At 43.9% G+C, this 25,619-nt stretch overlaps 1 protein-coding gene across 1 annotated transcript in view; it reads left to right on the top strand.

Moving 5' to 3' along the window:
* The window catches only part of LOC124804158 (toll-like receptor 2), a 105,942-nt gene that overhangs the window by 59,802 nt on the left and 20,521 nt on the right, over positions 1–25,619 (top strand). Inside the window, exon 8 of the mRNA XM_047264731.1 lies at positions 5,183–5,376. Within this exon, the coding sequence (XP_047120687.1) occupies positions 5,183–5,376 (194 nt within the window). The remainder of the gene's footprint in view (positions 1–5,182; positions 5,377–25,619) is intronic.

The following is a 25,619-nucleotide window of genomic DNA, read 5'->3' as shown; positions in this document are numbered from 1 at the left end:
CCAAGTGAACAGAAATGAACCTCAGAGGGAGCTAAGTCCAGGCTGCACGGTGGGTGATCAAACACTTCCATAGAAAACACTGCAGGCGCAAGCTCGTTGTCCCCCCGGGGTAGGGCTGTGAATTGTCATCAAGAAGAAAATGCAAGACAGGCACGTTATGTGTTGTTGCATGAAATTAGGCGAAATGTCGCAGTGGTCACCCATAGCTGGCAGGAGGCACTATTGTTCCAGGCATCTGCACATACTCACTGTCTGCTCAGATCTGAAAAGAGTCAAGTGACGCTATCGAAGGGCATAAAACATGCTATATCCAACACATCTGTGCAAAGCGTTATCGGATTTTTACTGCTGTTTCCATTTGGCGACCTATCGGACCTTACTTTCTAAATAGCCCTAGTATAGGCCCCTATGCAATAGGTCTATATTGACAAGGAACAACGCTTCAGCTCTTGAAGAAAGATATTCGGAAGTGTACTGGAGGTATGAATTAAAAAATGTCCTCAGTCACAACTTTTCGTTTTTTATTAAGTGCACGACGCATTTCGGACCCTGTGGGATCAGGTGTAATTGGTCTTCATAAATGCTTTATTTTTTCTCTTGAATGAGGTGAAATGCATATTCCTGTCACGAAAATGTTTGATGTTAGGTTACGATTTTCGTAAGTCAAACGCGGAAAATATGTGTGACATAGTGGAAAAGATGAACACAAAATCCAAGAAAAGTGTTTTTATCGTTTTAGCACCATCATATATGCTTTTATGTATCGTTTTCGTACATGTCACCTCATTCAAGAGGCACATTTGCATACACATGTTCGCAAACACTTCACCGATGTTTTTGTACATGGTGTGGTCAAAGATGAATTTATTCGTAGTGCTAAAGATATAATTATTAGACAATTGACATATGTACGAAATAACTTTAGAATACGTCTTTAAAATTACTGAAATAACTGAGGCTTGCGAAATCTGTTTCTTCATTTCATATATATTCCGGTTTTTTGATTTTGTGGAGGTGTACCTCCAGTTGCTCTAACAGATAGAAGTGTGCATTGTTAGAAGAACTTGTACCGAAAACAGCAGCGCTCTCCTTGGAGCTGAACCACGTGCAATGTTTCAAAAGCGTATGGAACCTTCTATACCTAAATCTACATCTACATCTGCACCTACATTTATATTCTGCAAGCAACAGAGTATGCTTTGTGTACTGTCACTTCCCCATTTTTATTTTCATGTTCCAGTCGTGTGATGTTTGTGGGAAAAATGATTGCTGTTAAGCCTGCGAGTGGACTCCAATAGCTCTGATATTATCTTCATGTTCTTCTTGGGAGATATACGTCGGGGGAGACAACATCTTGACTGACTCTTATAGGATGTATGCTCTTGGAACTTTAAAATCAGACTGTAGAATGTATCTCTTGCAGCATCTGACACTTTCGAACTTACTGCATGAACTTGTAATGAAATGTGCTGTGCCGCACGAGGTAGCCACACGGTCTTGGGCGGCTTCTCACGGGTCACGCGTCTCCCCCCGTCGGAGGTTCGAGTCCTCCCGCGGGCATGGGTGTGTGTGTTGTCATTAGCGTAAGTTAGTTTAAGTTAGTTTAATTTGTGTGTAAACCTAGGGACCGATGACCTCAACGGTTTGTTCCCATAGAACTTCACCATATATATATATATATATATATATATATATATATATATATATATATATATATATATATAGGGTGTCCCAGCTATCTTGTCCACCCAAAATATCTCTGGAACAATAACAGCTATTGGAAAACGACTTTAACCGGTATCAATGTAGGGCTGGGGCCCATGAATGTACATATTTGGAAACATTCTTAAACGAAAGCATATGTGTTTTTTAACACAAACTTATGTTTTTTTAAATGGACCTCCTATATTTTTTCTTCAGCAATCCATAGTATGACAAGGCACATACACAATGGCGTTGATTGCATCGCAATATTCCCATTACATCCCGAGATATTGAGACGCGAAGTTGACGCTTTAAACACCCGACATGCGCTGTTAGCGCACGTCCTGAGGCTCAGGCGTGAACCCCATGCTGCCCGTAATCGCGATGTGATTGACATGTGTAATCACACTTCCATACTTATCAAGAGGTCCGAAACGAATAATACGGTCTGCTGCCATCCTGCATTAACGTCGTACATTCCAGCAGGTAGTTATCCCATAGGCTAGGGGTGATGCGGTTCTGTAACATATCTGTGTACCGCAACGTTAGTCACATAGTTAACTTCGCTTATCGTTTATCCGTTACTAAAAAGGTAATGCCGTTCAACGTTAAAACTTTACTTTACTGTAGATCTAGCGCAAGTGACAGTTAATCATTCACTCGTAATAGTAAAATTCATGTTGATGGTTTTAGTGAAACGAGCAAGTGGACTAAAAGTTTTACCGTTGTTTAGGTGAAAATGTTTTGATTTGGGAAGTTCAGGTAGGACATAGATGATGAATGTAAACATGTTTAACCAATTAGTTATATTATCACATAATTATCAATGTTATGTTTATCTAATGCGATAATTACAAATTGGTGCAAACAAATGTTTCTTAACATCACTGGGTAAAATGGCCTTTTATAGAAAATTCCACTGTGATACCAGCACAACATACTAAACATAGTGTTCACATCTCATGCTCAAAGGGATGCCCATTGGCTTGCATACATAGGGTCACTCTGCGGATGAAGGATGCCCTACTTCGTGCTACTGTTTCCTCTTTGATGGCTGTACAAGCATCAATAATGCGTTGCTTCATGTCCTCTGGTGCTGTTGGTTCATGTTGGTAAACATGCTCCCCAGAGAAAATAATCCAGCGGTGTAAGGTCCGGAGATCGGGCAGGCCACCTAACTCGGCCACCTCGTCCAATCCACCTACCAGGGAACTTACGGTTCAGAAGTCGTCGTGCTCGTAAGGCTTTATGTGCAGGGCATCCGTCATGTTGATACTACACGACCGTTCACCAGTTCAGAGGTACGGTGTCCAAGAGAACAGAAAGATTGTGTCGTATAAATCTGGAGTATTGTCTGCCATTTTGGATGCCATTTATAAAGAAAGGTCCGATAATGGTATCTCCAATAATCCCACACCAAACATTAACTTTCCACGGACGTTGATGCTCTACCTGACGGAGCCATTTTGGATTGTCTGCGGACCAATAATGCATATTTCTCATATTGACAATTCCTTTGTTGGAGGATGATGCCTCGTCGGTAAAGAGAACATCTGCAAAAAAATTTGGATTAGTCAGAAGTTTTTGCTGAGCCCACCGACGAAATGTTACCCTATTGCGGAAGTCATTTCCATGAAGATCCTGGTGTAAATGAACATGGTAAGGATGAAATTTATGACGTTTAAGAATACGCTGTGCACTTGATTTCGACACACCAACTTCACGTTCAATTTGACGTGTGCTGATTTGAGGATTCACAGCTATGGTAGCGAGCACAGCAACTTCAGCACGTTCATCTGTGTGTGTTCTAGGACGATGTCGAGGTCTTGGATTTAAGCCTCCCATTTCACGTAGACGAGATGTGAGACGACCAAACATCCGGCGCGAAGGCGATGGCTTGTCAGGGAATCGTCTTCTGTAGAGTCGTTCTGCCTGAACAGCATTTCGTCCACCTACAACAGGGTACAGTACAGGTATCTAGAGTAGGGTAGAAAACAGACATATTAACTTCATAATCATAATGTTCGCTAACAGTACTATCAACAAACAAGCAATCTCATAACGTATTTCCCGTCAACGTACATTCTCCATAGATCAGCAGCATTTCTACCATATCTTCATGTGTGTACATCATACTGTACAGTATAAGTTCCACAAAGCAACGTTTATTCACAATGTGTACTACCTCCGTGCCGTCACTAGATTACTCTGATACACGACTACACTGGCAAGCGATGTACTGCACGCCAAAGCAACAACAAATGGGATGCTCGGAGGGTGGTGGAGTACAGGAGCGTGGGTCGCAAATCATAAACAACGCGAAGTGGTAACTGTGGCAGTAGTGGGAACTACGTTGGACACTTGACTAGGCAGAGCCAGGCACTGCGCGACAGGCACAATGGGTCATATAATGCATTAGATAAAAATTATTTTGGATGCGCAGGATAAATAAGACAACCTGACGGGTGTACACCGATCGGTACTGGTTCATATTGTGTACATAGATACGTAAAACGTGGAAGAGGGAAACCAGTATGTGCTTATGAGAGTTGATGGCAGCAGACCGTATTATTCGTTTCGGACCTCTTGATAAGTATGGAGGTGTGATTACACATGTCAACCACATCGCGATTACGGGCAGCATGGGGTTCACGCCTGAGCCTCAGGACGTGCGCTAGCAGCGCATTTTGGGTGTTTCAAGCGTCAACTTCGCGTCTCAATCTCTCGGGATGTAATGGGAATATTGCGATGCAATCAACGACATTGTGTATGTGCTTTGTCATGCTATGGATTGCTGAAGAAAAAATATAGGAGGTCCATTTAAAAAAAAACATAAGTTGTGATTAAAAAACACATATGCTTTCGTTTTAGAATGTTTCCAAATATGTACATTCATGGGCCCCAACCCTACATTGATACCGGTGGAAGTTGTTTTCCAATAGCTGTTATTGTTCCAATATACATATGTATATATATACACTAACTGAAATGTGCTGCTCTTATTTCGATTTTTCTCTATTTCTTCTATTTGGTACAGACCCCCGACAGACAAGAAATATCCATGTGTTGGTCCAACGAGTGCTTTACAAGCTTCTTCACTGAAGAACTAAATTTCCTTCCAATGAATCTGTCTGGCATCTACCTGCCTTCACTAAATTATATGTGGTCGTTCCACTTCGCATCGTTCTGTATGCACACCCGTACGTATTTTATTGAACATAATTGCTTCTTCTGGTGCAAATTTACATTTTATCACTGGTTCGACAGCTGTATTCGCTTTGTGAATTTTCGGTATGGATGTACTTGAGATGTTCTCAATTGTTATGAATATTTTTTATTATTATATAAAAGCAGATCTGAAGTTTCTTGAAGTAGTGACATGTTTCTTTGGGATCGCCGGGTTTCGTGCCACAGTTAGTTTTACTACCATTAGCTTTGGCACTGCAGCAGAGAGCAGTAATTCCTGGGTTTGCAACAGGTTCGAGGCCACGAGATCGCCCTGGTGGGGAACCCTGGGGCGGCGCTGGGCCTGGAGTGGTCCGGCGGCTCGTACCCTAGCCCGTCACTACTGGTGGACCTGGGGGAGGACCTGCTGCTGGACTGCGACCCCTGCTCCCCGGCCAGCCGCGTCGCCCTGCGGCTGCGCTGCTGTCTGCTCCGCCAGATGTCCAAGTGAGTCAGCCCCTCCCAGTCTTGGGACCTCATTCAGTGTGCGGCTTGTGTAGTACGCTGCCGCGAGCAGTGTTTCCTTTCGGGCACCGAGCTACAAGACAGCTGTTACTGGAGTGGCAAGTTAGAAATCGAGAGCGTGATGCATTCGGTGGAGATGGAGACGGAGAGTACTTTCCGGCAGCTTCAGTGTGTACACTGTGTCCCACTGCAGATCTACACCAAAACAAAAAACAAGACTACTTATGCAACAAGGTTTCACAAAGCGCAGGCTACAGACAGATGCGCTACAGAGGGTGGATAAAAATATGGTAGCATCACAAACACAGCACGCTACTTAACTAATAAGGTTTAGGAAACACTAACTAAACCAAAAATCAACCATACTTACTGAAAGTGCTCTGCTGAGCACTGACTACTGACAGGTGCGCTACAGGGGGTGGAGGAAAATATTATATATGACTTTGATAACAGTTTGAACTTCAGATAAAATTTTACTTTCGGCATACGTCATTTCTTGGTCTCCAGACTGAAGAGCATGTTATATTTTTGTATTCAACAGACTACAGTTCGATAGTTTAACCTTTGAGAAGGATTCCTTCTTCTTGGTATGTGCTTGGCAGACAGAAATCTGCGAAGGTGTACCACAGGCAAATTCAGTACACGAATATGCGTAGCAGCGTCGCCCTACCTCTGTATTTGCTAACAGCAAAACACATTACCACGGTTAATACGGTGTAGGAAAACGATTGGATTCCAATCCAGTTTCCATTTGTCTCGGAAAGGACAAGTACAGTTACTGTCTGGTTTTCAAGGGGATTTTTTATACCATTCTTCTTGCAAAATAACGACACGTTCAGTCAGCGATGTCGGATGTGGATAGTGATCATTACTCTCCAAAGCAGAAACTAGGGCTCAACAATATTGAGATGTGATTGTGCTGGCCAGAAGATATACGACAATTCACTCTCGTATTCACAAAACAGTCATGGATGATAAAAGCTATGTGGACAGGGGCCTATCATCTTAGAACACAGTGTTAGTACTGGGGAACTGATGTGCACCCTGGGATGCACCTGATCAGCTAAATGGTCGTATAAACCTTGGCAAAAATGCGTCCTTGCAGAGTAACTATGGGCTTCTTGGAATAACACGATATAATTGTCCAAATCATCACCGAATCCCCGCCATCTATCACGTTTTGGAACTTGGCCAAAATATGTAAACACTGTGAAAAAAGACTCATCCGACCAAATAACTTTCTTCCGTCGCTCCAGAGCCCACGTTTTAGGACTGGCAACACGTTTTTCTTTCACGGTTTTGTGTTTTTGAGTTCCAGCTTCCCCTGTAATTTCCTGCTTTTGGAGTTCCCTTCGTGTTGTTTTGGTGCTGCAAGGGCTCGCAGGGATCTTCGTTTATTGTCCTCTTATTCTTCATTACAGTCCTCTACTGAGACCGTCACGATCACTCAACGCACTCTTTCGACCGCATTGTGACTTAGCAGACAATGTTTTTCCGGTTTCCCCGCACGTGATATAAATCTGCGACACGACGCCTCTCGAAACACAGAGCACTACGGCTCCTTTTGTTGCGAAAGCACCCACAATTTTACCGCGTTCTTATTCACTTGTCAGCGACCTAATGGGCTCCCGACTTCACAAAACTACGTTGTGAAAACGACTGACATTTCCAACGCATTTAGGACATTGCCCAGGTGCCGTTCGTGGTCAAATACGACAGCGCAACCTGCAGGCTCAGCTAGCATCTGAATTTATGTTGAAGCGTACATTTGTCGCGGCGTATCCGTTTTTTTGTCCAACCGGTGTGACACTACTCGCTGGCATGCCGCATGATGCAGTGCCCCGCGTTACTTCACTCCTCCCCAACACCTGCTCTCTTGAGTACCCAACTGTTTCATTTCCATTTACATCTACATACATACTCCGCAATCCCCATACGGTGCGTGACGGAGGGTACCTCGTACCACAACTAGCATCTTCTCTCTCTGTCCCACTCCCAAACAGAACGAGGGAAAAATGACTGCCTATATGTCTCTGTAAGAGCCCTAATCTCTCTTATCTTATCTTTGTGGTCTTTCCGCGAAATATAAGTTGGCGGCAGTAAAATTGTACTGCAGTCAGCCTCAAATGCTGGTTCTCTAAATTTCCTCAGTAGCGATTCACGGAAAGAACGCCTCCTTTCCTCCAGAGACTCCCACCCGAGTTCCTGAAGCATTTCCGTAACACTCGCGTGATGATCAGACCTAACAGTAACAAATCTAGCAGCCCGCCTCTGAATTGTATCTTTGTCCTTCCTCAATCCGACCTGATAGGGATCCCAAACGCTCGAGCAGTACTCAAGAATAGGGCGTTTCAAGGCTGGTGTAGGCGATACTACGCATTCAGTGTAAAATCAGACATGAAACTCGTTGTTGGTGAATCTTCCGGGCTGTACAGAAGTGGTCCATGAAATTTTCTTATCCCTGGCGTTTCATTCATAGGTGCAGGGACGTCATCAGAAGTTCCCTTTGTTCGGACGCCTCAGACGTCGGATAGCGGCCTAAGCACCGTGGACAGGAAACGTGGCTCCTGGTTTCTTCTTTTCTCTAAAAGTGGTCCCCATGACTATATCTTTCGATGGCTTCACTACAAAGCCTTTGACAACAGTTTGTACTTCAGATAAAATTTTGCTTTCGGCATACGTCATTTCTTGGTCTCCCGACTGAAAAGCATGTTATATTTTTGTATTCAACAGACTACAGTTCGATAGTTTAACCTTTGAGAAGGATTCCTTTTTCTTGGTATGTGCTTGGCAGACAGAAATCTGCGAAGGTCTACCATATGCAAATTAAGTACACGGATATGCGTAGCAGCGTCGCCCTCCTGTTGTATTTGCTAACAGTAAATGTGCAAATGGGTCCCTGTGACATGGTAGCTAAAGTGCACTTCCAGTGAATAGTACGGAAAGCAATAAGCGACTTATCTTACGCCCTTTCCGGATCCACACTGTGGTGGACCATACCGAGTCTCCCTTATGTAACGTTACGTCTGCAAATGTGAAAGTGCTTTGTGGCAAAGACGAGGCAGCTACAGCTGTGACATTGCGACTCTGCGAGAGAAAAAAAGTAATTCTGATGTAACTCAGCCGGAAAATGGAAGTGTGGTGAGGGTATACAGTTCCCGCTCATCAGATTCTCAGTGAAGGTCGTAGCGTCCGACAGTGGAACACTTGTTTCTTTGACTAAATGCTCACGTTCATCGGTAGGAATTCACTTTGCTGAGTTAGAAGTAATATTCACCAATCTGCGAAATTCAACGTAAATTATTCACTACAACATTTAAAACTGAGTTACAAATCATGTTCTGTGTCTTTTACTAGAAGTAGAAAAGTATTATTTTTTTCCCTCCTGTGTACGAACAATTACAACTGTACTTTGTCACTGCAACGGGAAACCCGCTCTTAAACCAAAACGTAACGCAGCACTTTAGCGGCACTGTAACTAAAATTAACGGTAACATTAATATAAGTTTCGTACATAGTTATTTTTTGCACAGTGAAGCGAAGGTCATCTAGTCTTCGACTTTACTAAGGGAAAAGGAGCACCACGTGAGTATCATTCCGTTTATCCTTCTCATCACTGATAGGCCTACTCCAAATGGTAGACCCCATATACGGTACGTAGTGTGTAAAGCGGATCATTTAAAAAAGACGAAATAATTTATCCATGAAATGATAGATACGTGCACAAATTTGATTTCCCCAGAAAATGAAAGCAAAAAATAGATTATTTAATTTAACAAAATTAGCATAATTCATAACACTGGTATTTACCAACAAGAAAGCATCATGTAAATCGACGGTAACAACAACGAAATCCTTGGCAACATAGCTCTAAGAAACACAGTGATCTATTAATGTTACACCTTACTTAATAAACAAAAGGCACGAGTACTGCAGTGTTCACGTCTGCACGGTCGGATCTGTTCCACACCTGCGATTCCTGCTGTCATCAAGGAATGTTGATCTGATGATATCTCGTAGAAGATCGAAACCAGTAATATAAAAAATAAAAATTAACTACTTAATGATATGACGTCTGTGTCACGTTTGTAAGCTACATTTTTCGTAGACATTTGGGTCTGCAGCGTTGATAAATGAAAGTCGAATAACGAAAGGGTTCTGAGTAATATAAAATAAATATGTGTAAAACAATAAGTTACATATATATTGTCGCAGAAGAAGCTGAGTAGCACAGTCGCCGTAGTGTAGTGGTTATGATACTAGACTGTTGCATGGGGGGTAGTGAGTTCAAAACTCACCTGAACTGTAAAATTTCTCTATTCTGTTCGAGTACATTCTAGAAGTATACACAAATGGCAAGAATCATTGTACTGGAATATTCTGTATGTGTTCTGGCTGGAGGCAGTTCGCTCCGCGCTCATGTCTGTGCAAGTGCTGAATAACCCTTCGTTAAGTTAGTGTTCGTTATTCATCTAATTACACCTTCTTCTACGTGACATTATTCTGGTGGAGACGCTGGGTATTGGAACTTGTGACAGCGCACATAACGACGACACAGTGGCTCCCATCAGGCCACGACAGAGCCATCGTTTGCGTGGCGAGAAACCCGAATTCGAGCCATATTCAACAGATCGCAATCTCCCGGAGACAGAAGAAGAAGAGGACTTACGGTGACAGCAACTGTGACAACATGAGACATCCTTCCGGGGTCTCTGGTGACGATGGCCAAGATCCAAACAAGTGGCTGAAGGTATATGAGCATATAGCCAAATTTAACAAATAGGATGACACCGCGTGTTTGGCTAACGTATTTTTCTACTTTGTGGGCACTGCCAAGCAATAGTATGAGAACAAAAAAAAAGAAGTTCACATGCTGGGAAGTATTCCAGGCGGAACTGCGCAAGTATTTCAGCGACACACGACGAAAGAAGTGCAAGGCTGAAGATAAAAATTAAAGTGCAGGGCACAGCGCCCAGGAAAAACGGCAGCATCCTACATTTAAGACGTCTTGCAGCTGTGTAAAATAGTGGATCCTAGAACGAAGGAGGAAGATAAGGTTGCACATCTCATGAAGGGTGTTGTTGAGGACATGTATCATGCCTTACTCCTGAAGAAGGTTTCGACAGCGACGACTTCTTAAAGGTTGCCAGTATATCGAGACAATGCATAAAAGAAGAATTACACGAAAGAAGTTTGAAAGGCTTCTAAAGTCGTATCGATGTCTTTGATGGAGGAAAAAACTGATTTCACAATTGTTCTTCGTCAGATAGTGAGAGAGGAAGTTCAAAACTGATTTCACAATTGTTCTTTGTCAGATAGTGAGAGAGGAAGTTCATAAGGCACATGGATTGCACGGCGAGCAAAAAACAGAGACGCTTCAAGAGGTGATAAGGGAGGATTTGGAACAGACATTGAACCCAATCTCTCGTCCTTCATTTCCCTTTAAAACGGTAAAAACTTCCAGACCCAGGCGGAGTTACGTTCCTACAATGCCGCATGAGGAACCTGTTTGGGCACAAAGGAAGACTAATGTCTGGAGGATCCAGGATAACCGATCAATATGTTTCCACTGCGGACGACCGGAACATGTGGTGCGCAATTATCGAGAAAGGCGGCGGATATTTGATGATGCCCATCCAGAAGACAGCAGACCAGTCTTAGCCGACGCCAACTCCGGGACGATGAAGACGAACAAGAAGATGTGGGTGCAGGACGACGAAGGTGACCATCTCCGCAAGCTAGCCTCTGGAGAGGACGCTCCCCAACGAGCCGATCAAGGTCTCCATCGCTGTTTATAAGCTCCAGCCGATCACCTAGCTGCCGCAATCTGGAAAACCAAATTGTGCGACCTTCCTTGGAGGTGAGGCCGCCGAAGAGAAAAATGCTCCGCCGTCGATCACTACAAAAATGAAAGGGAACTACGTGGATATCTTCATGCATGGCCGACCAGCCCAAGCTCTTGTGGACTCTGGAGCGTCATATTCAGTCATTTCGGAGAAGTACCGTCGCCAGTTGCAGAAAACCATATTCGTCGACAGCAAAACATATCTGCTGAAGGTGGCTAATGGGAAATATGTAAAACCTACAGGAAGATGTGTCATTCGTGTGGGTATAAGTGGCCATACACAGCCCTTAGAATTCATCGCCTTACAAGGGTGTAGTCATGACGCCATTCTCGGGTGGGACTTTTTTAAAGCTTCTCTGGGAATTATAGATTGTGGTCACTCGAAGATTATGCTAGACGAGATGAGATACTGTGGACAGGAAGCTTAATAAGATAACTAAAAAGACGTTTACTCTCTTCCACGAATTCATTATACACTAGATTGTCTGAAGGGGGCTAAGTTTTTCTCAACCATGGACATGTACTCAGGATACTGGAAAATCGAAGTGGATGACACTGATCGTGAGAAAAGTGTGTTCATCACCCTTGAGGGCCTGTATGAGGTTAAGGTAATGCCGTTTAATTTGTGTAATGCACCAGCAATTTTTGAACGGATGATGGATAATCTTCTAAGTCACCTAAAGAGGACGATGTGTCTTTGTTATTTAGATGACATTATAGTGTTCTCAGAGACATTAGATGAACACATAAAAGGACTGAGGGCGTTCTTAAGTGTCTCCAACATGTCGGACAGAAACTTAATCCAAGAAAGTGTCTCTTTGGAGCAAAAGAAATCAAAAATACTTGGACACCTTGTGTCAAACGAAGGTCTACGGAGAGACCCAGAAAAGGTGGGGTCTATAACGGAATTTCCTGTTCCTAAAAGTATTATAATGTGAGAAGCTTCCTCGGATTATGTTCTTATTACCGTCGTTTTATCAAAGACTTTTGTATCAAAGCCAGGCCACTCCAAGACTTGTTAAAAGCCGATGCTAAATTTATATGGGGTGGTGCTCAACAAGATTCTTTCAATGTGCTGCGATAAGCTCTGAGGACTGATCCTGTACTTGGTCTGTATGATGAGAGAGCACCTACAGAACTACACACAAATGCCAGTGGGTATGGAGTCGGTGCTGTTCTGGTGCAGTTTTCAGATGGAAAAGAGAAGGTTTAGCCTATGCTTCTAGGACACTTACAAAAGCCGAGAGAAACTACTCAACTACAGAAAGAGAATGTCTTGCTGTGATCTGGGCCATGTGCAAATTTTGACAGTATCTCTATAGAAGGCCATTCACAGTTGTTACGGAACATCATTCACTTTGTTGGTTGACAGGTCTTAAGGATCCAACGGAACGACTCGCCAGGTGGGCACTATTTCTTGAAGAGTATGACATTACCATAGCGTGCAGAAGTGTAAGAAAACACCAAAGCCCTGTGAAAGACCATCAAGACTTTGATGAAGATAGTGACTCTCTCGCTGCACACCAGAATCTCTCTGCTGAGCAGAAGAAGGGCGCCAAGAAATCTCAAATTATGCTTGCCTTAAATCGGTCAGAGGATGTGAATGGACAATTTAAGGTAGTTAATGGATTACTTTGCAAGATAAATTTTGATTGGAAAGAGGTGTCTACCAGTGATTCCTAAACACATGCGCATAGATGTTCTACAGAAATTCCCAGACACACCTGAGGCCAGATATTTAGGATTTATTAAGGCATACGATAGGATCTGCAAGAGATTTTTCCGGCCAGGTTTATTTAGGAGGGTCCGTCACTACGTGTCACACTGTCGAGAGTGCCAGAGGAGAAAGGCAGTTCCTCAGAAACCACCTGGCCGACTCATACCGATTCCACCAACCGAAACACCTTTCCAGCGTGTTGGGATTGACCTCCTCGGACGATTTCCAACGTCTGCTAGTGGCAATAGATGGATTATTGTTTGCACTTATTATCTGACACGCTATGCCATTACAAAAGCCGTGAAAACAGCCGAAGCATTCGAGGTAGCCAAATTCATCGAAGAAGACATTGTATTAAAACACGGTGCCCCGAGGTCGTTAATTACGGATCGAGGGAAAGTTTTTCAATCGAATCTTGTGACAGAGATAAACCGTCTGTGCAACGCTACTCATCACATGACGACTGACTACCATCCGCAAGCTAAAGGGCCTACTGAACTCCTTAATAAGACCTTGGCCGACATGAAATCAGTGTTCGTCAATGTTGAGCAGAGCAACTGGGATGAGGTGCTACCTTTCGTGACGTTTGTCTACAACACCGCCAAACAAGATACCACAGGATTTACGCCATTTTTCCTGGTACATGGGCGTGAGGCGACGACAACGATGGACACTGTGTATCCATTACATCCTGGTGACGTGGACGACGACTACATCGGCCGTTAACCAGAGCTGAGGAAGCTCAGCAGTTAGCTCGACTCCGCGCGCTGCAGGCTCAAGACAACGATCGCTGAAGGTATGACACGAGCCACCTCCCTGTTGTTTACCAGCCTGTTTGTATGATTAGGTGTTAGTACGAACAAAATTCTGTATTATTCTCGCTTGTAAATGTTGGGACCCAGGGCTCCTAGTCATGAATGTAGGACGTCACACTGCACACATGGAGAGCTTCCATTAAGCCCATTCCTCCTATGGTGTCCTTACCTGCATCGATGAATTAAAATCTCGTGATACGTGTTCCGTTACGTTGCATCTAAACCAACGCATATTGCTTTTTGTATTATAATATTGTGAGCTTCGGTTATCACAATCTTTTGCTGTACCCACTGTCCTCAGTTATTTGTTTGATATGTTCCAATATCCGTCTTGTCCAACAACTTTTACACTTCACAGCTCTCTCTGCTACCGCGGAAATTATTCCTTGCTGCCTCAACACGCCTGTTACTATCCTGCCTCTTCTTTTGTTCGGTGTTTTCCACATATTCCTTCATTCGCCGACTCTGCGCACAATGTCCTCACTTTGTACCTTCTCGGTTCAACTAGTTTGCAATATCCTTCGATAACTCGGCAGCTCAATCACTTCGATTTTCTTTTAATCTGGTTTTCTCACTGTCCTTCATTCCCTGCGATACAATGCTTTGCTCCAAAAATACATTGCTCACTTCTTTTTCCCCATCCTTCGTCCACCATGCTTTATTTTAATGCCAAATTAGCGGAATTCCTGCACTTCGGCTATTTATTGGTTACCAATTTTGGTGTCAAGTTTATAGCTAATCTATTTTTTCTGCTACTAATTGATTTCCCCATTCTTTGGTTTATAAAGGATTCATATTCTGTGCTCATTAGATAGGTCTCTGTAATTCTCTCTCAGTTTCGCTGAGGATAGCGATGTCATCATTGAATCTTACCGTACCAGATGGTGTGGTAAGAATAAAAATATCCACTCCATGCAGTGGTAGGCGGAGCGCAAACTGGCACGTGCCTGATTCCCAGTAGTGTGTGTGTTGAAAGACACACCAACATGGAGACAGGAGATGAGGTACTGGCGTAGCTAAAGCTATGAGGAGGGGTCTTCGTGACTTGGGCTTGGGTAGTTCAGTCAGTGGAGCACTTGCCCGCAAAAGGCACCGAGTTCGAATCTCGTGCTGGCACAAGGTTTAAACCTGCCTGGAAGTTTTTATACCAACACGACGTGCGCCTGTGCCGTATTTGAGCGCACGGCAAGAACCACACAGCTTTGCGAGTAAAAAATAAAAAATCGGATACATTCTCGGACTATTAAACCACTCGGGTGGCCACGCTGCCTAGAACGCCACACTGACTCACGCTGCTGGTGCCTTGTACAGAAAAGCGGTTGTTACCAATCCGTCACGGCTGCAAGTCTGAGCTACTGGGGATGCACTGAAAGTGCGTGAATTTGATGACATCTAAATACATTTATCACACAGTAACGATAGATATACATCACAATATATATATTCCCACTATAAAACGTCAGATCAGGTTTGAGAATGAATCAGTCGGTTGGTAACTAGTCGCCAAAATAAACTGATCGCGAAAAACAAATTACGGCACCAAAAAGAAGTTTTGCGACGTAAAAGAAAGTTGTTAGGTGTGTTTCCATATCTGAAAGGTGATGTCTATTAAAATTTCAGGTAAGACTTGGAAGAAATGTAGCAATTGTACATGGCTGCTGGCAGCGGCGGTCACGAGAATGCACGGTCGCAAGCAGACCGGATTCGGGACGGCCACATGGGACTATCGACAGAGATGACCATAGTTTTCGGCGTATTGCTCCCGCGCTTCGTAGTGCACCCGCAGCAGCAATGTGAGCAGCAATTGGCAGCCGGTGTGACAATGAATTGTAAAAGAATTCTCTTCAGTTGAAACTTCCGGGCTGAGAGGCAGTGGTCGATGTATAAAATTTCCACATAACGTTTCGTCTCCATTTGCGGGAGACATCTTCTGAGGCAGTAGCCGGACGACCTCGGAAGATGTCTCCCACAGATGGAGACGAAACGTTAGGTGGAAATTTTATACATCGACCACGGCCTCTCAGCCCGGAAGTTTCAACTGAAGACAACATCGGCCGTGAAAGCCTACACTGTATGTAAAAGAATTGTTTATTTCATGGACAGGTCGGAGCCAGGCGGCCTATAGCATGCATTCATCCATTTGCGATTTCCGTTGTGTCAAGCGAGAGCTCGATGTAGGTCAGGGTGGAGGTCTGTTGTGTTTTCTGATGACAGCTGGTTCTGCCTCGGTGCCAGTGAGGGCCGAGTGTTGGTTAGAATGAGCCCACGTGAGTGTCTGCAACCAACCTGTCTGCGTGCTAGACACAATAGACCTATACCTGGAGTTATGGTATGGCGTGCGATTTCGTATGATAGCAGAACCATTCTCTTGGTTACCCCACGCCCCGGCTACTAATTTGTAGCAGAGGTTGAAAATACCGCTTCAGTTGTAAAGTATTTTATTTTCACACTATCGGTTTCTGACTGTTATAAGCCCGTCTTCAGGTGTCCTAGCTGTGCTGTGGTCCCACAGCGCCGCGTGTACCAGGTGCGGTGTGCTGCGCTCATAGGCAGCATACCGCGCCTGGTTCACGCAGCGCTCGGGGACCACAGCACAGCTACGAGATGGGCTTACAACAATCCGAAACCGGTCGTGTGAAAATAAAGTAATTTACAAGTGAAGCGGTATTTTCAACCTCTGCTATAATGCTCAGATGCGGATGTTCATCCAACAGAACTGTTTGTAATTTGTAGCCAATTGTATTCAATTTTCCGGAGGTAATACCTATTATTAATGTATCTGCATTTCGCAATTGCAATGACTTATCTCGCACTTACTTTAACCTTTGATCTTGCAGTGATAATCACTTACGTATGTTACCTAGACAAATGTGTTCCCGAAATTTCATTACTCTAAATTAATTAATTTTTTATGTTGCGATATTTTTTTCCGTTAGTGTGTGTGTACTTGAACTGTAACGTGTTTGTAACAAGTTCTTCATGAAAAAGTGAGTTGGTGGTCCTTCATCAGTAAAATGCTGAAATTTCGTAGTGGCTGTAGTGTGCTGATGCTGCCGTAGCGCATCGGCCGAGGGCCCGCGCGTGGTGCGGCCGCTGCGGCCGGTGTGCTCCGGCCCGTGGCGAGTTGCCGGCACGCCGCTGCTGGAGGCGCCCTCCCTGGAGGACTCGCCTCGCTGCCCTGGCTCCGCCCGCCACGTGGCGCAGTCCGCACTGCTCGGCGTCTTGCTGCTGGCGGTCGTCGCCGTCGTCTGTGCTGTCTGCTACTGCCGCAGGTCAGGTCCACTTCTTCAAACATTGCTTGAAAATTTGATGCAGGTACACTCCAGCACAAAAAACTTGCACCTCTAAGCAGTTATCCGAAAGGGACCGAAATCGGTAGATGCGATGCACATGTACAGATAAACCGTTTATTAAAATTTCAGAATACTTGGATGAACTATTTGAGAGGAAGACTTTCACAAATTGAGGAAGTCAGCCGGCCGCTGCGGCCGAGCGGTTCTAGGCACTTCAGTCCGGAACCCTGCTGCTGCTACGGTCGCAGGTTTGAATCCTGCCTCGGGCATCATGGATGTGTGTGAAGTCCTTAGGTTAGTTAGGTTTAAGTAGTTCTAAGTCTAGGGGACAGATGACCTCAGATGTTAAGTCCCACAGTGCTCAGAGCCATTTGAACAGGTTATTTTTTTTTTAGGAAGTCAATAACGTGGTGGTCCACCTCTGGCCCTTGTCCAAGCACTATTCCGGCTTGGCGTTCATTGAAAAAGCTGTTGGATGTCATACTAATGGATATCGTGACATATTCTGTCCAACTGACACGCGAGATCGTCAAACTTCCGAGCTGGTTGGAGAGCCCTGCCCTTAATGTTCCAAATGTGCTCAACTGGGGAGAGATAGGTGACCTTGTTGTCCAAGGTAGGACACGAAGACAAGCAGTAGAAACTCTCCCTGCGTGCAGGCGTGCATATCTTGCTGAAAGGTAAACCCTTGATTGGGTTGCCACGGAGGGCAACAAAACGGGGTGTAGAATATCGTCGACGTAACTCTATGCTGTAAGCGTGTTACAGATGACAACCAAAGGCACCCCGCTATTAAACGAAGCGGCACACCAGAGCGTCAATCCTGGTTGTCGAGCCGGTGATGGTCAGGCTGGTGTCCCACCGCTGTCTGGGGCACCTCCAGACGCATCTTCGCTGGTCATAGGGGCCACTTCGAACCGGGATTCATCACTGAACACTATTCTGCTTCAGTGAATGGGAGTCCCACTTCGCTTGAGCCCTGAATTCCAGCAAAGACGTGTCTTGAGACACCCCAAACAGTGGTGGGATGCCAACCCGCCTGTTGCTGTGGGATAAAACCTAAATGTCGGCTGCCATAAGACCCGACAGCCAGGAGTGACGATCTGTGATGCCATTTTATTTCATGGCGCGACCTCTTTCGTCGTTATCCGTGGCACCTTCACAGTACAGAGGCTCGTCGGCAATATTCTATGCCCCGTTTTGTTCACCTTCACGGGTGGCACAAACGGCGACGATTTCTGCTGATTCTCTTCGTGCTTTGCAACTCTCCCTTGGCCAGCGAGGTCATCTGATCTTGCCCCAATTGAGAATGTTTGGAGAATTATTGGCATCGCCCTCCAGCAGGCTAGGGATTTTGACCATATCAGGCACCAATTGGATAGAATCTGGCGCGATATCCCTTTGGAGGACATCCAACAACTCTGTCACTCAATGCCAGCATAGTGGCCGGAGGTGGTGTTACTGACTTGCTCAATTCGTGAAACTTTTTCTCGTGATTAAGTCAAGCAAGTTTTCTGAAATTAATATCGATTGTCTGTACGTGTACATCACATTTATAGATTTCCGTCCCAATCGGGTGATTACTTTGTCGCATGCAGCTTTTTTTTCTTTTTCTATATTTCCCTGAGTTCGGTGGAACACATTCACCGAGATGACCTTATGCATTTGTCGTCTTCGAATTTCTTCATCCCTAGAAGATTTCTTAGAAGTTTCGAAGGTCAGCGCATGGTAACTTCCTTCTTTGATTTTTCCCACTAGAGTTCAGTTGTTTACGCCTTCTAGTAGTCTAGATTACTGTAATCGAAAGCTGTTAACCCCTCCATTCATTACTCGACCAATATATAATCACAAAACCAAAGGTAGCCCATCCATTCTGCATCAGTCTCTTTCTACATTCTCATTACTACAGGCACTGGACAAAAATATGCAGACACCACGAAAAATGCATGCTTGAACATAAATTCAGAGGCTATATGAGGCAGCAGGTTCCGCTGTTTTATGTGACTGCCAACGGCAACGTATGTTCTCAAAACGTTGCAAGTGTTAGCCGTAGAGTTTTGTGTTGTCCTTGCATTTTCTCAAAGCTAAGCAAATGGTTGGTGTTCGTGTGGTGGGTGCTTCTATAGCCGAGGTATCAAAAGTGTTTGGTGATTCTAGAGGATCCATATTGAAGATTTACTCTTAGGCGGCAGAAGGCATGAGGTAGCGATATGCATATATACAAGTGACAGTATCATCGCATACACACGGTATAAAAAGGCAGTACTTATGCGGAACAGTAATTTGTACTCAGGTGATTTGTGTGAGACAGTTTCCGATGTGATTACGGCCGCATGACGGGAATTAATGGACTTTGAGCATGGAATGGTAGTTGGAGCTATACGCATGGAACATTCCATTTGGAATTCAATGCTACGTGATCCACAGTGTCAAGAATGAGCCGCAAATACCAAATTTCAGGCATTAGCTCTCACCACGGAGATCGCAGTGACCAACGGCCTTCACTTAGTGACAGAGAGCAGCTTCGTTTGCACTGAGTTGTCAGTGCTAACAAACATGAAGCACTGCGTGAAATAACCGCAGAAATAAATTTAGGACTTAGACGAACACATTCGTTAGCACAGTATGTCAAAATTTGGCGTTAATAGGCTATGGCAGCAGATGACCGACGTGAGTGCCTTTGCTAACAGCACATTGCCTCCATTGTCTCTCCTGGCCTCGTGACCATATCGGTTGGACGCTTGACGACTGGGAAACAGTGGCCTAGTGGCCTGGTCAGATGAGTTCCCATTTCAGATGGTAAGAGCTGATGATAGCCTTCGAGTGTGGTGCAGGCCCCACAGAAGCCATGGACCCATGTTGTCAACAGGGCAATGTACATGCTGGTAGTGGCTCCATAATGGTGTGGGCTGAGCCCCTGGTCCAACTGAACGGAACGTAGACAGGATATGATTTTATTCGGCTACTTGTAAATCGTTTTCAGCAATTCATAGACTTCATGTTACCAAGCAACGGTAGAATTTTTATGGATGATAGTGCACCAGTGCACCATGTCACTGGGCCACAATTGTTCGCGATTGGTTTGAAGAACATTCTGGACAGGTCTAGTGAAAGAACTGGCCATCCAGATCGCCCTGCATTAATCCCATCGAACATTTATGGGACATGATCTAGAGATAATTTCGTACACAAACTTCTGCACCGGCTACACTTTCGCATTTGTGGATGACTATAAATGCAGCACGGCTCAGTATTTCTGCACGGGAATTCCAACTACTCGTTAAGTCGATGCCACGTCGAAATGCTGCACGACGCTGGGCCAAAGGCGCACCGACACAATACTCATAACTTGTGTCACCTCATTGTATACCGCATACAGGGAAAAGGGAGAAAGGCACAACGTGGACAAAGTGCTCGTGGCAGACGATGATTGAAAAGGATTATGACGAAAAATAAGAGGACAAGAGTCGAAGCGAATGTTTCACATGTGAACCCTGTCAGCACCAAAAGTAACACGAAGAGATATCCATAAACTGGAAATTGCAGGGCGTGCTAGAATTCCAAAACCACATCATCCGTTCAAAAATGGTTCAAATGGCTCTGAGCACTATGGGACTTAACATCTGTGGTCATCAGTCCCCTAGAACTACTTAAACCTAACTAACCTAAGGACATCACACACATCCATGCCCGAGGCAGGATTCGAACCTGCGACTGTAGCAGTCCCGCGGTTCCGGACTGAGCGCCTGAACCGCTAGACCACCGCGGCCGGCCACAGCATCCGTGATACAATCCCCGTAATAAGGAAAACCCGGTACCATGCCCATAAAACCTGGCCTATAGAGCAATACCAGAAAGTCATTTCGTCGGATGAGTCTTGTTTCATATTGCTTCCAACTCCGAGTTTACTTCCAAGATTATAGTTTTGGCGGTCATATCGCGGAATTCCATGCGCCCCATTGTTTACAACGTCTTGTTATGGCCACGGTTTATGTGACCAATTTGGCTGATCTATTTCATTCCATGGTACAGTATTCGTTCCTCAACGGTGATGTTGTGCTTCAAGATGTCAGGGCCCCTGTTCACGCAGCTCGCATCGTTAAGGACACGTTTTGTGAGCACAAGGATGAATTATCGCACCTCTCCTGGCCATTACAATCACAAGATTACAATATTATTGAGCCTTTGAAGTCTACTTTGGAGAGAAGGGTGCCTGATAGCTATCCACCTCCACCATCGTTACCTGAATGTGGCACTATTGTGCAGATAGAAACCGAGACAGCACCTGTATTTGTCCACTCCAAGACGACTGGAAGCTATTATAAAATCCATCGGTTTTCCTGCACCGTTTTAGGCACAGTGATGTGTTGTTTTTGGTTTTTCCATATTTTTGTCAACCCTCTGTATATGAATCCATTAATCTCCTCATATAATCTAAGTCCACTGTTCTGATCTTGCCACTTCTTATGTTGGTAAGTGGTCACCTTTATGCATCGTAGGAAGTTACATATATTCAATATCACTATGGAATATTTTGCTGTGTTCTGCCGACTATTACTATCGTTCCAAATCAGTCCATGTGGAGTCTTCGTCCCTATTTTGTCACCCATGGCTTTTTTGCGGGCATTTTCACTACGTTATGACAATGTCTAAATATTTAAAAATTTTATATTTTTTATTTTCTTATCACGCAATAGAAAATCCGTTCTTTCGTTATCAATATACGTGTACGCCTACTCTTTCTTTCCAAAATTTAGTTTTAGACCTCAGCTGCAACTTTCTAGAATGTGTTCCATAGCGTATATGCTACTTTCGATGGTTATTTGATCGTTCGCAACATTCTGTCCTGTCCATTTAACATACTCATACATACATGTTTGGTCTATACCTTCAGTGCTTCGCTCATCCCTATGTTAAGAAGTAGACAGACTGTAACTTTCCTTAAGGATTTTCATGGCTTTAACAGTTTCTGTTATTATGTTTCCCAGCTTTACTTTTGCTTCTGTCTCTTTGTGGAATCTCGTAATTCTATAAATCCGTTCATCTCGTACTTTTAGTCTCTTCATGCCGCATGCAATCTTCGTATGCTTAACATGCTTGTTCAACAGAAGTCACGTGCCTTTTCCTGTTACTAGCTACATTCTTCAGTCTTATAGTGGATATTATCTAAACATAATCTACCTGTTCTAGCGCCACTTTATACCTCGGAGAAATTTTTCAATCTTCTTCCTTGAAGACACTAGAGGAAAGTTTTGTTATTCCATGTACTACACAAATTCCATGCAATTTGGACAACGCCGCTTGTTTCCCTTTTTATGGATCTTACTAATAAAAGACAAGTCAACAAGTCATATCCTCTTCTTGTTCTATTTTGTTAAAAATTACACACAAATATTTCATATTAATTATTGATCTGTAAAACATATGGGGAATGTTATTTGAGATCGTCTTTGATTAAATTCATAATTAGGGTAAATCAGTTTAACACACCTTATCTCTGAATGTTTTATACGTAATAACTTTCGAAAATTTTCAAATTCGATTTTTGGAGTGCTTTCGGGAAATGCTTTATAGTGCGTAAAGAAATTTATGTCCGATCATTGACCCTGAAATGCTATATAAAAAAAATCGAAGAAGGCGCCCTCTGAACACATACCTTGTGAAGCCATTTCGCAGTGGTATGGTAAGTTGAAAATCTTTCTGGTCTCTAAATGATATGTACAATTGACAGGAGGGGAATCAATTTGGTCTAAGTTATTTCAGAGCGCTTGAAATGGACAGAAATCCTTCATATATCTTACAGAAACGTTTATCAATTGCTCTTACGCACAGCACTATTACATGTTCACCATTATTTAAATAAATGCAACTCCAGCTGTACGGTAGAATATTCTATGCTTCAAACTAGCAGTCTTAATGCCGCTCAGACTACAGTATATCTGTCATCAACACGATCCATGTGAAACTCAGTACTGGCCTAGGCGAAGAACGGCAGCAACGTATTCATCGAAAATTTTGACCAATGGTTGGTTTGTAACGAATCAGTAACCGTTTTATATGTGAATCTCTTACCAGTACTATACGAGAGTACGAAATTATACTACCACGTTAAGCAGCTTATGTTTCAAACGAGCCAAAGAGGCGAATTCTTGCACCGCTAGTTCTCAGTATACATCATGCCATACATGCATCTATAGCTATACTAAGCAAACAATAGTACGATATGACGACAGAATATATTTTTCTCGCTGTTACAATTGCAGGTAGTGTGCAATAGTAACTAATGTAAATACAAATTTGCCCGAATTTCTCTGCTTACAGAGTCATTAACAATACGTCTAGGGATGTATTTCCCACATTTTGGAATTGCATCTTCCACGTAGACCTTCAAAACGGAAATAGACATTCCTGGCAATGAGAATTTCCGTGACAAATTTCTCAGCTTTTGTCTGTCTTTTCTGTATAGTTGTCGTTAATACAGTTCAGCAAGAGTTCCATTAAATAACAGAAGAGTGTTTAATTTTTGAACATTTGTCCGTCCAGATATGAGATAACTTACATGATGCACCTGATGGAGATGCGACGTGAGAGAGTGGCCGCCGAGAGGCGTAATTCAGGCAGCTACAAATACGACGCATTCGTCTGCTACAGGTGAGTAACGCATTCAGCATTCGCCAATTCCGCGAAACGGCTCTGGAAGACGTACTGCTCTCCCGTTATGTCGACAATCGTGATCTCTAGTTACTTGTAGCACTGTGCTTGGGTCTCACTCTCAAACATTCCGCTGTACAAGAAACTCTACTGTGAGATTTTTACTTTCCGGAGCTATCTTTATAGAATACTACACTCGTATTTCCATCTAGCGATGATCTGATCAAGTTTATCTTGGCATTATAATATCAAATAAAATACACTGATCAGCCAAAACATTATGACCACAGCCCACCGTGACGTTGGATGTAGCATGGTGACGTTGCGGGCACGTGACGCGGTAGCAAAAGTGTGTAAGCGGAACAGACATGGACGGGTATCAGCCTAGCGGAGATAAGGGCTGCAAATGGGGAAATCCATTGATATGAGCGACTTTGACAAAGGGCAGACTATTCGGCGTAGCTGGTCGAATGTTCACGGGCTACTGTCACCAGCAGCTACGGAGAGAAGCAGGACAGCGAAACGACCACTAGGCGCTGAATGGTTGGGCGTACACAACTCTTCACAGAACGTGGAGTTAGGAGGGGGTTCAGAGGCTTGTCTGCTCTGTAACGTAGGATAGATGGTGTCTAAGGCATCTCTTCCGAAAGACCACAATGCTGGTGCACACACAAGTGTTTTAGAGCACATCGTTCATCGACATTGTTGCACATGGAGCTCCGCAGCAGACCACCCCTATGTGGTCACACGTTGACCTAACGACACCGTCAGTTACGATTTCAGCGGGCAAAGGACTATCGGGATTCGACCGGAGATCAATGGAAACATGTCAGCTCTTCGGGTCAATCACATGTTTGCTACACTAGGTCGATGGTCATCCCCACGAACGCCGTCATCGAGGTGAAGGGCGGTTCGAAACGTGCTCCGTGCCACGGACGCAGTATTATGTTATGGGAGACATTCCCCTGCACTTGCATGGGACCTACGGTAGTAACCGAAAACACGCTGACAGCTGCGAACCACCTGCACCCATTCATGCTTGATGACTTCCCCGACGACGACGTCATCTTTCAGCAGTATAGTTTTCCGTATCTCGGAGCCATAACCGTGCTAAAGTGGTTTGAGGAGTATTATAGCGAATTCACGTTGATTTATAGGTGACCAAATTCGCCTGATGTAAATCCTATGGAACCCATCTGGGTCGCTATCGGGCGCCATCACCGCGTACTCAAATCAGCGACCCGTTATTTACGCGAGTTAAATGATCTGTTCGTAGACATGTAACGCCACATACCTCCACAATCCTACCAGTGATGTATTTTGTCCCCAAGACGGATAAAGAACCTATTAAACTGGAGGTCATAATGTTTTGGCTCATCACTATATAACAAGCTGTACTTCTCGCAACAGTATGTGCTTCGTTTTCTACACTGATTGATATTATTCTGTCAATGATAACAGTGTCATGTGCGCCATCACCGCGTACTCAAATCAGCGACCCGTTATTTACGCGAGTTAAATGATCTGTTCGTAGACATGTAACGCCACATACCTCCACAATCCTACCAGTGATGTATTTTGTCCCCAAGACGGATAAAGAACCTATTAAGCTGGAGGTCATAATGTTTTGGCTCATCACTATATAACAAGCTGTACTTCTCGCAACAGTATGTGCTTCGTTTTCTACACTGATTGATATTATTCTGTCAATGATAACAGTGTCATGTGCTGTTTTATTGGCTAGTTAAACATTAATTAAATAAAAAGTTATTTCAATGTGTATTTGCAGTACCAACACTTTAAATGACACTATAGGCATATGCGAAGGACATTCACTTGTTGCCTCCAGCAGATTTAGGCATTCAAACAACACTTAAACAATACGTCAACTCTCCAAATTTCAC

This window comes from Schistocerca piceifrons, chromosome 1 (assembly GCF_021461385.2).
Source record: "Schistocerca piceifrons isolate TAMUIC-IGC-003096 chromosome 1, iqSchPice1.1, whole genome shotgun sequence".
Lineage (NCBI taxonomy): Eukaryota > Metazoa > Arthropoda > Insecta > Orthoptera > Acrididae > Schistocerca > Schistocerca piceifrons.
The sequence above is the reverse complement of the archived record's forward strand: the minus strand, read 5'-3'. Positions and strand labels throughout refer to the sequence as shown.